The sequence below is a fragment of the Oratosquilla oratoria genome, chromosome 23 (genome assembly GCF_046742065.1).
Source record: "Oratosquilla oratoria isolate Oo_2021 chromosome 23, ASM4674206v1, whole genome shotgun sequence".
NCBI classification, from domain to species: Eukaryota; Metazoa; Arthropoda; class Malacostraca; order Stomatopoda; family Squillidae; genus Oratosquilla; species Oratosquilla oratoria.
This window is the reverse complement of record NC_134799.1, coordinates 16,059,240-16,075,691: the sequence shown is the minus strand read 5'-3', so window position 1 is coordinate 16,075,691 and position 16,452 is coordinate 16,059,240. Positions and strand designations below refer to the sequence as shown.

At 44.7% G+C, this 16,452-nt stretch overlaps 1 protein-coding gene across 11 annotated transcripts in view; it reads right to left on the bottom strand.

The window, feature by feature from the left end:
- Positions 1-16,452, bottom strand: part of LOC143037985 (protein phosphatase 1 regulatory subunit 3B-like) — a 271,022-nt gene that overhangs the window by 23,437 nt on the left and 231,133 nt on the right. The window contains exons 1-5 of one of the 11 annotated variants that reach the window (XM_076206759.1): positions 14,099-14,234; positions 6,660-6,893; positions 2,374-2,856; positions 810-947; positions 82-249 (exon numbers count right to left, since the gene is read on the bottom strand). In XM_076206759.1, the coding sequence (XP_076062874.1) occupies positions 82-249; positions 810-947; positions 2,374-2,850 (783 nt within the window). In that variant the 5' untranslated portion in view covers positions 2,851-2,856; positions 6,660-6,893; positions 14,099-14,234. Of the gene's footprint in view, positions 1-81; positions 250-809; positions 948-2,373; positions 2,857-5,834; positions 5,982-6,659; positions 6,894-8,388; positions 8,774-14,098; positions 14,247-14,436; positions 14,494-16,452 lie in introns of those variants that run through there. The other 10 variants (XM_076206763.1, XM_076206760.1, XM_076206762.1 and 7 more) reach the window with 10 other exon arrangements.

Genomic DNA, 16,452 nt, shown 5'->3' with positions numbered 1-16,452 from the left:
TCTACTATGCCGTCTTCAGGGTACACAAGTTACATACGAGACTAGATTATCCACAAAAAGAAAGACAGAAAAAAATCTTACCTTAACAGTACCTGTGACCCCAGAATCGGCTTCGTTGATTACGACATTTTCTAGAGAAACGTTGTTGTTGTCTAGACGCGCCTTGAAAGCTAGGTAATCTGATGCTGGCTGGGGGAACGAGAGCTCCCAATGGTCAGTCACTGCTTCTGCTTTTGCGCCCCTAGTTACCTGTGGGCAAGAGGAGGATCCCGATGTAGAAGGGGGCAAAAACTTAATCACAGAAAACACACTGTGAGAAACTACCACACTGATCTAACAAGCATCAAGTATGATACAGACACAGCTACACACATACAGACACAGCTACACACATACAAACACACACACACACACACACACACACACACACACACACACACGTGTGAGTAATACAGAAAGACATATTGAGAGAAAACGAAAGAAGAAATAGAGTAGCAAGAACGAAAAAAGAAAATTGAAGATAAGAGAAAATTGAAGATAAAAAAAAAAAGATTAAGAGAGGTAAAGGCAAAATGAATTAAGGAAGAAGAGGAAAAATTGCCTAGGGTAGGCTTTATGTCTCTTGCAGTCTCCTTCATTCTTATGTTCTTCTGTTTTTAAAAAAGAGGAAGAAGGGGAAGAAGAAGGGAACTTTTCTTACAAAGGATTACAAAGGCGGAGCATGGCGACAGGGGACCTTAGGTCCATAATTAGGTCGGATGCGAAAAAATATATATGATAATGATAAATAAAAAGAAAAGAAAAATTACCTGCTCGAGGAAGTCTGCCGTCCATCTTGGAGGGCAATCTGGTCGCTCCGTAAGAAGTCGAACTTCGGCCAGCGGTCGCCCTCGAGTATCAGCAAAGACAACTTTCTTCTTTAGCCTCGTGGGCGAAACCGCTCCTTCCTGCCAAGAGGTGGAAAGAACGCAAACGACTTAGTTCTCGAAGTCCTTAGGCCGCTAACGAGGTAAGCAATGCTCGGTACGATTATCGTTCAACGATGATTGTTCATGGCTCAACGATGATCGTCCAACGATTGTCTAGAACACTCATTTTTTGTTTTTGAATGATGGGGCTGTTTTGCTTCAAACTGTAAAGTACGAAGCTGATCATTTTAACCGAACCTACAACTAACGCGCTTACCCCAAATAGGATGCCAGGTAGTAGGATACGCGTCACACCGCCATTGGCTGTGGTGGTAAGCTAATAATCGAACCGTGCAAAGCGTACCTTTAAGAGACAAATTATGGGAAATCATTTCTATCAAAAGAAACAATATACGAGATCGGAGCTTGTATGCTGTTTTCCACGTTATATTCTAATTAAGTCCATCGCCTTTTTTTTTTTTTTTTTTTTTTGGCTACCTCCCTTATAAGGGGAAAAAAAAGCCTTTGGTATGTGTATGTACATCGCCATAGTAATGACGGCTCCGAGCTCACATAACGCTCCTTTAGATAGACGTGTCAGCATCTGCCAATTACATACAAACAATTTCTGATTTTATTCTATCTCAATCCCCCATCGTCTCTCTATGGATCCCTACGGACCCCTTCGCTAATGTAAAAATAAAAGAGTTTGGGAAAGAGAGAGAGAGAGAGAGAGAGAGAGAGAGAGAGAGAGAGAGAGAGAGAGAGAGAGAGAGAGAGAGAGAGAGAGAGAGAGAGAGGAGAGAGAGGAGAGAGAGAGAGAGAGAGAGAGAGAGAGAGAGAGAGAGAGAGAGAGAGAGAGAGAGAGAGAGAGAGAGAGAGAGAGAGAGAGAGAGAGAGAGAGAGAGAGGAGAGAGAGAGAGAGAGAGAGAGAGAGAGAGAGAGAGAGAGGAGAGAGAGGAGAGAGAGGAGAGAGAGAGAGAGAGAGAGAGAGAGAGAGAGAGAGAGAGAGAGAGAGAGAGAGAGAGAGAGAGAGAGAGAGAGAGAGGAGAGAGAGAGAGAGAGAGAGGGAGATGGGGTGAAGTGGGGGAAACCCCGAACGATATTGGGTGTCAGGGTGGGGTAGGGTGGGGGAGTCACGAGTGAGAAGACGAAGAGGAAGAAGAGAACGAACAGGAAGAGGACGAAGAAGGAGAGGACGAAGAAGAAGGACGAAGAAGAAGGACGAAGAAGGAGAAGAAGAAGAAGGTGGGAGGAAGTAGAGGATGAAGAAATCGAAGGTGAAAAGAGGAAAGAGAGAGCGAGAGAGAGAAAAAAAGGAATTAGGCAGGAGGAGGATGTACGAGGAAAGGTGAAAGGAGAAAGTTCACGAAGAAAAAAAAAAAAAAAAAAAAAATAGAATGAGGAGGAGGTAGGTTGGCGGGTGGGTGGTAGAAGCCCCCGAAGAAGAAGACGACGAACTCACATCGACCTCCTCCTCCTGACGGGTGACGAGGCAGGACTTGGTGGGCAGGAGGTCCAGGGGCGCCAGGGCAAACTTCCGGAGGTTGCAGCTGCTCAAGCTAAGGTTATTGAAGCTGTTGTTGAGGCTGTTATTGTTGTTGTTGGTCTTTCGGGGAGGTGACCTCCGACTTCTTCTGCTGCTGTACGTGTTGTTGCTATGGTAATCAAACGAAGAGACGAAAGAGGAGTCGCTATTGTTGTTGGGGAGGCTGTTGGCAAACACCGTGTGCGGTGCTCCTGGGGCAGCGGCCGTGGTCGGGGCGCCGAAGGGCGAGGGGTTGTTGGATTCGTTGGGCCACAAGGGCGGGAGGGGCGGCACCCGTGAGAAATCGTGTATGAAGGGCGAGTGGTGAGAGGGCAGGAACCCCGACGTGAGTACTGGAGAGCTTCCGAGCATCATTTCCAGCCCGTAGTCAGAAGGCATCGTGAGAGCAGTCATTAGGCCCTGGAAGGGAACAAGAAAACAAAAAATCCATATAAAGAAGGATTAAAAAAAACATTATGTCGTATACAAGAGAAAATAATTATCTGTCCACACCAATCACAAACAGCGCGTCATAAGTCGAGGCAAGCACGGGGTGGAAGGCGAGGCTTTTTTCACGATCACGAAAAATATGCCCAATTTAGGCTGTAAATGCACATAAAAAAATGGAGTTGGGGAGGGTGAGGGACCACAAACTGTGTGTGTGTGTGTGTGTGTGTGTGTGTGTGTGTGTGTGTGTGTATGTGTGTGTGTGTGTGTGAAAGAGAGAGAGAGAGAGAGAGAGAGAGAGAGAGAGAGAGAGAGAGAGAGAGAGAGAGAGAGAGAGAGAGAGAGAGAGAGAGAGAGAGAGAGAGAGAGAGGGTGGGAGAGAGAGGGGGAGAGAGAGGGTAGGAGAGAGAGGGTGGGAGAGGGAGAAAGAGGGAAAAAGAGAGGGAGATAGGGGGAAAAAGAGAGGGAGAAAGAGGGAAAAAGAGGGAAAAAGAGAGGGAAAAGAGAGGGAAAAAGAGGGAGAAAGAGAGGGAAAAGAGAGGGAAAAGAGAGGGAGAAAGAGAGGGAAAAGAGAGGGAGAAAGAGAGAGAGAAAGAGAGAGAGAAAGAGAGGGAGAAAGAGAGGGAGAGAAAAGGGTGTGCGTACACGGGCGAAATCGGGCAAGACCAGCCAAATTCAATCGTAGGTCTGCACGGAATCAACAGACGCAAAAACACACAAAAACACGATTATCACTAACTTAGGCCCATAACAAAAAAATAGATATGAAAATAGAAAATAAATTCCCATCCAACCATGAAGACGCTGTGTAATACACGCGTGCATAAACTCGCATCCAACACTCTAGGGCCAATGAAAAAAAGTCATTAAACGATGTATCATGCAGAAATTCAATAAAATGAACAAATTCACATTGAACAGAAAAAGGTATTGTGAACTGGGGAATTGTTCAATTTAAGGGAAGGATGGAACCAGAGAACACGTTGACAATGAACAAGAGTAAAGTACCATCATCTTAGGCCTACCCAAGCACGAAAAAAAAAAAAAAAAAAATTATATATATATATATATATATGTGTGTGTATCTAATGCTAATAATGTACCGGAAATTAAGGCCTATTTATCAAAGAACAAAAATAATTGCAACTTCCCCTTCAAGTACGTTCTTTGTATTATCAATTTAAAACCTATTCATGTACAGAAAATAGAAAAAAGAACAAATGGTTTCCTATTTTTAAAACTAATTCTTCACCTGCACAGTAAATGGTAAAGGCATGGGATAGGAACACCCCCCCCCCCCCAACTCCTTTCACTTGTTCTTTAACCACGAGACTGCGTTGCTGAAGGCGACAAGGCTACTAGGTTCCCCTTTGTGAAAATAATCCACACACACACACACACACACACACACACACACACACACACACACACACACACACAAAAAGGCCTAATCTATTCTCCTTGGCAATAAGAAACAGGATAGATGTACAGAGAGACAGAGATAATGATAGAGACAGACATGCAGAGAAAGAAGGAGAGATTGGCAATGAAAAACAGGAGAGATTGATATAGAGACAGAAATAATGATAGAAACAGACAGACATACAGAGAAAAAATGAGAGAGATTGGCATTAAGAAACAGGAGAGATATAGAAAGAGAGACAGAGATAATGATAGAGAGACAGATAGAGAGAGAAAGAAAGACAGAGACTGATAGAGAGAGCTTGGATACTACCGAGCAAGAGGAGAGTTCTTATCGTATAGATACAAGAGGACAGTCACCTGATAGACAACTACTGAGCCGCAGAACTCTCCACGTCACTAGCGCGCAGATGGAAACACAAAAGGTCAACCGATTTACTTTTTAATCCCAACACAAAGAGCAAAGGTAACTGCTTCGGCCGCAGTTACGGACCTCTTGACATAGGCCCCTCACTTTCTGCCTTCATCTATTTCATGGCCCTTAAATCACCAGCGTTTCTAGCCTTATTGAGATATCCGTCCTCCTTGAGGCCCATACGTGGTGTGTTCAATTCTAACCAGTCTATTCTAACCTGGTGGAGACCATTTGCTGATGTGGCATACAATTGACCCAGAATTTCCAAACTATCAAAACAAGTTTTAAATTTATCTTTTTAACTGGAACCGATGATTTCCACCTCTAATAATTCTTCGTCAAATCAAAATGAACTGGGTGCGACAGCGGTACCTGTCTAGTTTCCACGATTGTTGTTCACAATGAAGCAATGACGCAGGAAGTTCCAGTCATCAACCCAGAGAAGACGCACTATTTTTTTTTCTTTACTGCTCATGCAAACTGGTATAACGTAAAGCCAGGAACAATTTATTTCATTCTCTTGAGAATACAGAGTTTCCTGTAATCTTTTATTTTGATTTCTTTTAAGCACCAGACAATTTGATTTAAGGGGCGAGTGGAAAGTGGTTCTCCTCTGTACCCAAAATGTGCCTGTGCTGCACTTTAATGTTTTTATTCTGGCTGACACAAGACAAATTTATTATGTTGATTGCGAACTACGGGCAAGAATGAACTAAAAAGTAATTTCTATTAACACGCTTAGACACTTGCTGCCCACTTAAGTATTCTTATACCGGTTACGCTAAATGGTTTTGTTCAATTGAGAGTGGAATGGAGAGCTACGGCTTCAATGAGGTTAACAGGCAACGGGATTTTTATATTTTCTTCTGGTTATCGAAAAGGGATTTTAAACAGCTCCTTGTGCGGCAAAGGGGTTACCCTCTATTACCAGTGATTCTTGACCAGGCCCCATCCCCTTGTAGGGGCCCACGGGGCCCACGGAAGGCCTTAAGGGGGCCCCACAAGAAGAGTCTCTCAAGGAATAGGTAAACAGTATTGCATAAGAAAAAATAGGTTGAGCCACTGGGGGTGATTCGACTGTTGCCAACACTGAATATAGAATTAGAATCCTCACACATGTTTGCCATCTGTGACCCACCCGCGTGGAGAAGGTCACACTTCACCAAGGTCCGGCAGTCAAAATCGTTCTCGAAGTCTAAGATCCTTCGCGAGCACTCTTTACTTCACCAAGTTCGAGATCGGGCGGCTTGCGAGACGGAGACTGTAGAAGAGTTGACAACGACTGGGCGCTTGGCACGGGGAAGAAAGTGTCGTCGACTGGGTGGGTTGAGGATGGGAGGAGGGGAACAACGCTGCACGGGCGGGGCAGCCTGCGCGACACCTCACCGGCTTGACCCGGCGCAGGCGGCGGGCGGGGAGTGACGTCTTTGGCCACAGTCACTCCAGCCATGACTGGAGACTTCGCCTTCCCACCCACTTCCCTTGACCACTTAGGGGCGAGTTTGTTCACTGTCCAGTGGTCAGTAACCAGGATTTTATTCCCCAGTTTTTGTCACCGTTGGAGTCCATCTGTACAGTCCTAGTCTTTACACCTAGTTTTTACACAAGTCTTTCTCCAGCTACCAAAAATCCTCCCAAACTGCCTCGACATTTTAAAAACCAACCTTCCTTAGATGTCTGACTCTGAGAACCTCCCGAACTGCCCTAGTCTCTATCTGAAAGCCTCCCATCCAGCTTCCTAGAAGTCTTTTAGAAAATCTTCGTGACTTTCTCGTGCCCTTAGTCTCCCCTAACCCACCGCCGCTGTCCTTAAAGACTATTTCTGACCTAAAACCAATGCGAAGGGTTACTGGGGCACCAGGGTTAGTGGCAAGCACTGTGAAGACTCGAGGCTTAAGTCTAGATACATCACTTGGGTCATCATCTCGATGAAACTCACATTTGTGCTTTTGGATACTGTGTCGTGCCACGCGACGTGTCGCCTCAGGAGACATAAGCCGATGCCAGTGGGCTGTGGACAGCTGGGTCCTCAAGTTTCCGTTCTCTGTAATCCTCGAAGATAACTCGATCGTCGTACCTATCGTCACTTCAGTCCATTTCGAAACTGTCGATGAAACGTACCGTAGTGGTTCCTTAATCCTGCGACGCGCAAGTCCTGTAAATCTCTGTAGTCCTGTAAATCTCTATGTATCTGGAGTGAACTGAACAAGGCCAAGTGCGACGCAGGACCCCAAGGGAGAGCGGCACCTGACATCCGAAGTAGTCTAGCCTAAACAAGACGAACTAGGGAACTCTTCCTACTTCGCACAGCTAGCACCCGTCCGACATTATCATAATTTGAATTTTGGACCCGAGGGTCTCAACATAGGACCTAGGGGACCCTGGGGGGTCCACAAACTACCAAATGGGTTCACGCACCGAAAACTAGCGAGAGTTAGTGGATGCCTAACGATTAAATCTAGTATTGTCGTGGTCTCCAAGGCGCCCAAGGAACAGCAATCCATAACTATGAGACGCGTGGAAGATCGAGAACTCCAGGCACGGAGGACGTATACACTACTACACTTAGAGTCGCAAAACATACCCGTGGATGAGCACGGCGCTGAAATATCCCCAAAATAAAATAGAACCAACATCTTTTAGAGCCATCTACTGGGAAATTCGGACAACTTTCCAATGGCTGGCAAGTTTTGCAGTCTGAGCACGAACAAAAGGTTTCCCAGTGACGACTTTGATTTCGTAAACGAATTACGTCTTTCGGGTGATGACACGTCTGACTCACTCAGAGGCTCGGAACCTGCTTCGCTACAGCAAACTACCATACACACACACCTTGTGCATTTAGTTGATCAAAAATGGATAACCACACAAACACCTCCCAATGCGTACAATAAAAAAAGAATGTCAGAGTATTCAAATATGATTAAGTAAATAAAAAAAGGACTTCTGTGACAGCCCCGACAAGACACATAAGCAATAAACAAACATAAATGAGCAAGTAAATAAATATACAAATAATAAAAATTCCATTCACTAAAAATAAATGTTAATTTATAATCCCGTAGACAAATGATAAAGTGTCTACAAGTTGATCTTTGAATCCACACAAGCTGCCTCTGTCACCACATTTCTTACCTTTCCCTTCAACCAAGAAACCTCCTGGTGAGTCATCTTCCCTACCCACAATGCAAAGAACCCGTCTACACCAACAGTCATACGACACGACTTCATAAAAAAAAAAGAGAATTATTATGAAACAAGTCCTTTCCTTGTAGGTACGTATCTAGTTCACGACATCTTGGTTTCAGCGGGAATGGAATTGTATCGACGGATTTTGAAAACATGTTCATTCTTTTGCAGATTTTATGGGACACTTTTGCTTGTTCACCTACTTCGGTGAATGTAGGTTGTCGCCAAGGCAACTAGACACTCGAATTTCTGGGGTAAGAGTTGTCGGCGACATCAGCTTGATCAATTCCCACCCTTTCCCTCCCTCCCCCTCTCCCAAGCAACAACCTTAAGAATCCTTTTCCCGTTAATCAACACTACACGATACACCTTATTCCACTTAATATCTGGGTTCACTAAATGCACTTACTCGTGTTAGTGACCAGAACAAAGAAAAATATAAATAAATAAATATATAAATAAATATAAATCACACTCACTTCTGCCCGTCTTCTGCGGCCACGCATGAGTCAAAGTCGACTAGAATCTACGAAGTCGTTATAAAACTAAAAAGATACAAAAACCCGTGGCAGTCCTTCTTAGAAGAGGAATAATTATCTAGAATTATTAATGGAGATCTAGCTTGTTTATTTCAAAGAGTTAACGTATTCTCCAGAGACTGGAATTAGACATGTTCTACCGTTCAAGCTAGACAGCTAAATGGTCAACAGTCACATCATGTCGGTTCAAGACGGCCTCGCTTTATCGGACGACGTGACGTCACAGATCACGTGAACTCTTGCTGATAGAACTGTAGCAGGTGTTGTCCAACACCTACTCCTCCTCCTCCTCCAGGTTTATCTCTCACTCCCTCAAATCTTATGATTCATGAAACAAACTCCCCCCTCCCCTCCACTCACCCCAGAGTTCAAAACTCCCACGACAGGTCCCCAGACACAGACGTCGAATAGCATCATCGTCCCAACTACTATCAGTCTTTAAATACCATCGTCACTCCCCTCCCACAAACTTTCATCTGGAGGATTATTGCCGGTTATTATGGGGCAGCGGGTTTTCGACCAGTGAAACTCCGGGTAATAATTATGACTTAAATCATAGAGAGAGAGAGAGAGAGAGAGAAAGAGAGAGAGAGAATTGGTTTGTCTGTATCAGCATTGAAAGGGCGTGCGTGCACTCGCACGCACGCACACACACACACACAGAGGCGCACGCTGGTGTCGTAGTTAGAATTACCACCGCGCTCGCGACTAGCTTTCACTAATACGTCGAGCCGTTACTAACTCCCCTAAGCAATGTGTGTGTGTGTGTGTGATCGGACTTTGAGCTACGAGGCTCTCACCCAAGTGAGTAATAGCTGTGGTACACAAGTCAAGCACGTGATCCAAGACCATGGGGAATCACACACACAATGAGGACACTAGACTAGTTCCACAGCCTCCCCCCACGTAGCTACTGACACACACACATACACCGAGATATTATGTATAATATATTATTTGTGTAATATACATACACATGCATACTCGTGGATACTTTACATACATGCTGTACTATGTATATAGATATGTACACGCACGCACACACACACACACGGGCACGCACACACACACACACACACACACACACACACAATGGCTTCATCCTTGCAGAAGAAACCTTTCAATTGTCCTTAAGACGTTTAGTCCTCATTGCCAATCACGACTTGAAACATTTGTTCTGGCTGCCGCCAGGCGATTTTATTCAAACAAGATATCCCCCCCCCCCCACTCTTCCTAGGTTAAGTTGATTACAGCTATGGGGAAGGTGGGCCAAATTTCCTCGCCATACACATGTTGTTTAAAGTAACAAACACACGTACATGCACGCGCACAGATGCACACGCACGCACGCACACACACACACAAACACCACACACACGCACACAAACCACACGCGCGCGCACACGCACGCACACACACACACGCACACAAACACCACACACGCACACACAGAAGACATATTAATATAGAGTAGAGAGCAGAGGTGTAGAGAGTAGAGAGTACTATTCCTCGGGCACAAGTTCCTGTTCTTCTGGAACTCGTCCGGACCGTGACTCGAAAGCCACCAGCAGCGGCGGCGGCGACAGCGCCCCGGCCCCATGGGGAGAGAGTCAAGGGGGTGTGGGGGGGGAGGTGGGCAGGGGGGGGGGGCGAGGGGCTACACGACCGGCTCCGAGTTCTCGCCAACCATCTACCTCGCCGGCGACCTCCCCTTACATCGAAAGCACCTCCATCAAGCAATTTACCTTGAAGGAAAACACTTGATATCTTTTACTTTGTAACACCACCCACCTCCCTCCCCCCCCCTCTTCCTCTAACCTGTTGCCAGCGGCTTCCTGGCGCCGCGGCCCTGTGCCTGCGGCGTCCCCGGCTGCGGCACCTGCCGCAAGCACGTACGCACCCTGCAGAAGTCGACACAAGAACAGGTCCGTTCACTTCTGAAAGTAAGCTATGGAAAGCCATGAATTGGCTGAATGGAGTCGTTGTGGCGAGGCACGGCGTATATGGAGCTTTCTGGAATGAACTGCCCTGTTCTTATCTAGACCTTGCACTATACTAAACCCGATACCTAGCCAAGAACTCCCCACCCCGACACTTGAACTCCTCCTTAGGGCGAATTTGACTCCCGCGGAGGCCACCATATACTCCCAAAACGGTTGGGAAAGTTTATACACTGAGTTCCACCCACTCCCTAGGACCCTAAGGATACTGAACCCAATTTTCTTTCTACATGTGCTCCTGCCTAAAGGCATCCCACATTCGCTCCTCCCTCCCTACCCAATGCCTACTCCCTCACTCCTCCCCAACGACGTAAATCCCACTCAGCCGGCTCTCTGTACCCAATCCCTTCCACTCCCTAACGTTCTGATCCATACCATTCCCTAACGTTCTGGACCCAATCCCTACCACTCCCTAACGTTCTGAACCCAATCCCTAACGTACTGAACCCAGTCCCTACCACTCCCTTATGTTCTGAACCCAATCCTTAACGTACTGAACCCAATCCCTAACGTTCTGAACCCAATCCCTACCGTACTGAACCCAATCCCTAACGTTCTGAACCCAATCCCTACCACTCCCTAACATACCGAACCCAAACCCTACCGTACTGAACCTAATCCCTACCACTCCCTACCGTACTGAACCCAAATCCCTCCCACTCCCTAACGTACTGGACCCAACCCAACTGTGAGAACTCCAACGGTCTGTGTATCCGAGGTAACGAGATCTTTGGTCTCTCGAGACTTCCAAGCAGGCAGTCAGGCAGGCAGGCAGGCACCCCAGTGCCTTCTCCTCCTGTGGCACCACTCGAAAGAACCCGAGATGCCTTCCCCATCTAGAGAACGCACTTCTAGGTATCAGTGCCGCGTCTAGAACTCACTAGAGGATATCAGAACCGCATCTAGATTATACCAAATGTATTTTACTCACGTTTATTCTGCCTCCCGCTAAATTATTTTATTCAGCTAGAACTCTACGAGCATAAGTTCTGTACTCCCTTTTCAACCACCCATGAGCGAGTCCCAGCACTCCTCAACCCCAGATCTGAGGAGGGAGACTCCCCCTACTCCCCTACCGATAAAAATAAAACACTCAATGTCCTCATCTCTGCCACTTAGACCTGGTGCGCAGGGGCAACTTAATAGTTGGGCGATTTAACAGTTGGCGTAAGTAAAAGGATGGCTGGTTGCTTTTAAGTCCCATCGATTATCGGGAGTTCCTCCTGTTAAGTAGCCGTATTTTTCGTCCCACCCACCCCCGTATAAAAAAAAAAAAAAAAAAAAAAAAATCCTGTTTTGCTGTCCGTCAAATTGATCACTTTATAGGCCAACCTTTCCGTTGACCGATTTTCAATCGTACAACTATTAAGTTGACTCTTGGAGCATCAACCGCCAGCGAGGCAGGGTACAGTCACTCATGAAAGTTCATGAGGGACATCGCGTCCGCTCGCTCGCTCGCTCGCTCCCTCGCCACTCTTGCTGGACGGCGAGTCAGTGAATAGCCTCATAGCAACACGTTCGCTCACGCGACAGAAGAGTATAACCAGTACATAAACACACGATACCCGTCGTCTAGAAAGGTTGGATGGATCATCGTACCTGCAACCCTCACATGATCTTTATCATGGGATTGTACACTTCACGACCGCGGGCTTCCCTAGTACCCTGGGTCCCGGGGAGGGCGTCCGTCACTTGTGCGATGGCGTTTGGGTGTCCTTCACACCCAATGGTTACATCCACCCCGCCATGCACGGTTACATAAGTCCGCGTCAGGCACGATCTATGCATCCTTGTTCTTCCCAACCCGTCACACTAACACCGGAGGGGAACGCCCTAAGCTTATGCTATCATTCCGTCCTTTGGCCATTATTATAATCAACTGCTTGGGGTAGAGGGTAGAGGGTAGAGGGGAGGGAGATCCCTAAAGAAAATGGGACTCCGGTAGATAGAAATCCTATTTTCCTCCGCGTTCGCTTTTGCCGAATGCAATTGTGTGGGAATTGTTTGAACGATAAATATTAAATGCGTCGCTAGGTTAAGTTTAAATAGGTAGACTTGACAGCAAACGCCATCTGCAAGCTTGTTTCAAAGAATCTCACCCCCAAAACTATCCTCTGTCCAGTAGAATAGTCCTTTATTTAGTGGCTAGTGTCAGTAACTCCCACTTCTCCTTCCTGAACACACTTGCCACGAGATTTAAATGTTCAACCTACACATTATAAATTCTCCATATACAGTATTGATTAATCTTGTATTGTTTTACTTAAACAACTTGATACAAATGCTCCATATACAGAATTTATCTTTATTTTTTCTCTTCTTTTTCGTATTCAGCCAAAATCGAAATTTCTTCAAGAATGTCTGGGCACCGGTGAAGGTCACGGGTGCCCATGGAGACAGTCTCGATCTGCCGAGAAGCCATTAGTCGATTCTAACAGATTCAAGCTGCCGTTAGGCGATTTTATTCTACTTAAGACGAAGATTCCCTCATCTCTATAGACCAAATTTTTTTTCGAAAAAAAAAAATCGAAAAATCTATTTTCTTTTTCGAAAGAATTGTTAAGTCTTTCGGTCCTGATTGTGACTTTCAGGATTTTGTTTTGGCTAATATTTGCCAGATTATTTAATTCCGCTCGAGATGACCGCCAAGGCAGGAAATAGTTAATTGCTACTGAACTACCGACCATGCACCAAAACTACAACGTGCCAAACTAAGCACAAAACACTAAGATAAACAAACTTCCTTAACATATACAAAGGTCACTTCGGACCCACACTAAACCACACGAAAAAAATATAAATAAATAATAACAAATTAACAATAATATCATAAAGATCTTTTCAAAATTTTGAAATAAACTACATAATGTTCACAAGATTGATAAGCACCACCATTTTGTATCCACACCCTACATCAAGGTGATGCTCTTTTACAAAAAGGATCCCACTGAAGTAGACCAAAAAACAACCACTGAAGTTTCAGCTTCAGTCAAGGTCCTAGACTTCAGGATCCCTCACATACAGACACAATCACTCAACTTCTATTATTTTTTTCCTTCTAGGTTTCCACATTCCCCGAATATGGACTTAGAATTTGGAACTTGTTTCTAGAACCTTTTACAGTGTAACTACCGCAGTGCAACACTGAAAACATCACAGAAATCACAGTTCTTAGGGTTAAGTTGGAGACGTGCCCTCTTTGGGTGGTTTCGGGAAAATGACCGATACACACTTAAAAAGTCCAACTTAGAACAAACAAAGCAAAAATGGACGACTCCAACTGGGCAGGTATATATATATATGAAGGACGAAAAGATTTTTCGTCAGTTTGTCTGTTGACAATCACAATATAAGCTTGATCCACTCATAAACACAAAAATCACAAGTCAGTTTGTGTTCTTAGAAATGTCGCGAAGTTTCAATTTCGCGAAGTTTCTTGTTTCCAAGCAACTTCTCCAAGGGAGTTTTCACGTAGGACTTGTAAGAAGTATCATCCATCACAGTGATAAATCAAAACACGATTTGAAGTTACCAATTAAGTTTCAAAACTTCGGTTTTTCTTTAAATGAACACTATTTTTCTAGTTGGCTTTTTCAATTACACAGGCCATGTACACATTGACATGCAAATCTAACTTTACCGTCACTTACAATATTTTAATCAAGATAAAGGCGTTCTTTCTGACCAGCCTTAAAATTGAGCAATAACTATATTTTGAGACTAGTCTAGACTATCACACCACTGGTGTTCTCCTCCCTTTTGCTTGGGCCCGACTGATACCGAACGAAATGACAGCTTCCTATACCAGCTGGGAACCTATCGTACATAGAAATTTGTTTACAATTACTAAATAACGCAGCTGTGAATAATGAATGATCATAGAACATTCTAAAATATCTATAATGTAAATTATAGTGTTATAAACGTGTATTAAAAAGGTATTTTTGAAGTTGATAATTTTCTAATTGAAAACTTTTGTATAACGTACGTCCGCCAGCGCCGTCCATCGTCCTCTGCGACAACACACCATGTTCACGTGAACAGAGAAAGAGGACCAATAGGAAGTGTGGGTGTGTTCCCCTATGCAACAAGAAGAGCCAATCACGAGTCAGCAGAAGGAAAAATCAGCTGATTCGAACATGGTCCTTCGGGGTCTTCTCAAAATCGCCAATTCAAAACATTACGGTGATCGGCGACAGAGAGCGAGAGAGAGTAGTCAGTGGCACTTTCGTCGGTCGAGTATTACAAGGTTAAAACTAACTTAAAAGTTAACTAAAACGGGATTATGTGCTCAGAAACGCTACGGAACTTGGAAACACTTGTTAGTAAGAAGTTAGTTTTGGATTTTTGTCGAGATAAACCCACAAAAGCCATGGAAATTACCTCGCTGTGCATTAGACGTCTGTCAGAAAATATTTTTTACTCAAATTCGCCTCATCGGGATCTTGGGCCGAGACCATCTTCTGGATTCTGGTCTGTGGAAAGAAAAATCCCAGACCATTGCGGAATGTCCGGCCTGCTAAGGTCTAATAGACCACACACCTGCTGTGTGTACGCATTACCCGTTTGTACGCACACGCGCACGCATAGGTACGCGCACGCGCGCGTGCCCACACACATGCATACGCTCGCACGCACGCGCACTCGCGCACGCACGCGCACACACACACACACACACACACACACACACACACACACACACACACACACACACACACACCACGAGCATAGCTCCCTTCCCCTGTAATACAACTAAGTAAACACACACGCACACACGCACGCACACACACACACACACACACACACACACACACACACACACACACACACACACACACACACACACACACATAGTGATTGCCACTTGCTCCGGCTATCCGAGTACACAAGGCACAGGTTACTGCTTCTATGGCAGCTAAGCGCCCCCTTGCGTAAGTTCCCCCTTCATCTATAAGTCACTGAATTACGGACTATACCACAGACTGAATCACTGAATTGCCAAATGAACTGAATCACTGAATCATGAACTGAATCACTGAATCATGAACTGAATCAATGTCTGAATCACTGAAATAGAATGAACACCTGAATCAGAGTAAATCATTGACTCGCTAAATCATTAACTGAATCACCTACTGAATAAGTGAATCACTAATTGAATCATCGACTGAATAATTGACGGAATCACTGAATCACTAATTAAATCGTTGAATCACAGACTACCGAGACGCAGTCTAACCTGAATCTTCAATTCCTCCAGGAAGACGACCCGAATCATTCCGAGAATCATTGTCAACTGATTCAAGGTGTCGTTAGACGAATTTATTCATATCAGTTGTACTTCCAAGATAGCGAAAGAGTTGACGAAAGTGGTGGAAGATTCGTGGACGAGTTTAGAAGAGATAAAACAGAGAAATGAATGTTTACTTGATGCACTTTAAGGCGTAGGATAGTGTAATGCCGCCGCCATCTTGAACCTACAGGAAGATTTAAATAGAATTGGTTAATTGCCAGGATTCAATTGCTAGATAGCGACAGATGTAACAAACATCGCCTTAGGCGGATTGGCCGACCCGTATTCTAGGTTTACAGAGTATCTAGTCAATTCCTAGAACGGGTTAAGTCTGAAAATTGAACAAGAAGGAATTTCCCATATTTGAAAAATGCCCTCGTGGTCGTTATGACGTCACAGTGTTTTGAAGGAATTGGAGACGATATGACGTCATAGCATAGGCTCCGCCCACTTGCGCGTGGGCAGCCATACTAGATATATTTAGATTCTCCAACGGTGAATAAAAATTAATAAATAGATGAATAGACACATGAATAAATAAATAAATAAAAATAAATAGATAAATACAAATAAACATTGAATAAACAAATAATAAATACATATAAAACAGAATTATATATATATTTTCAAATAGCACCACGGATAAATGGATTACATTGCAAGCAGAGGTGGGTGGTTATACTATAGTGAGAGGTATGAATCAGCTCGTAT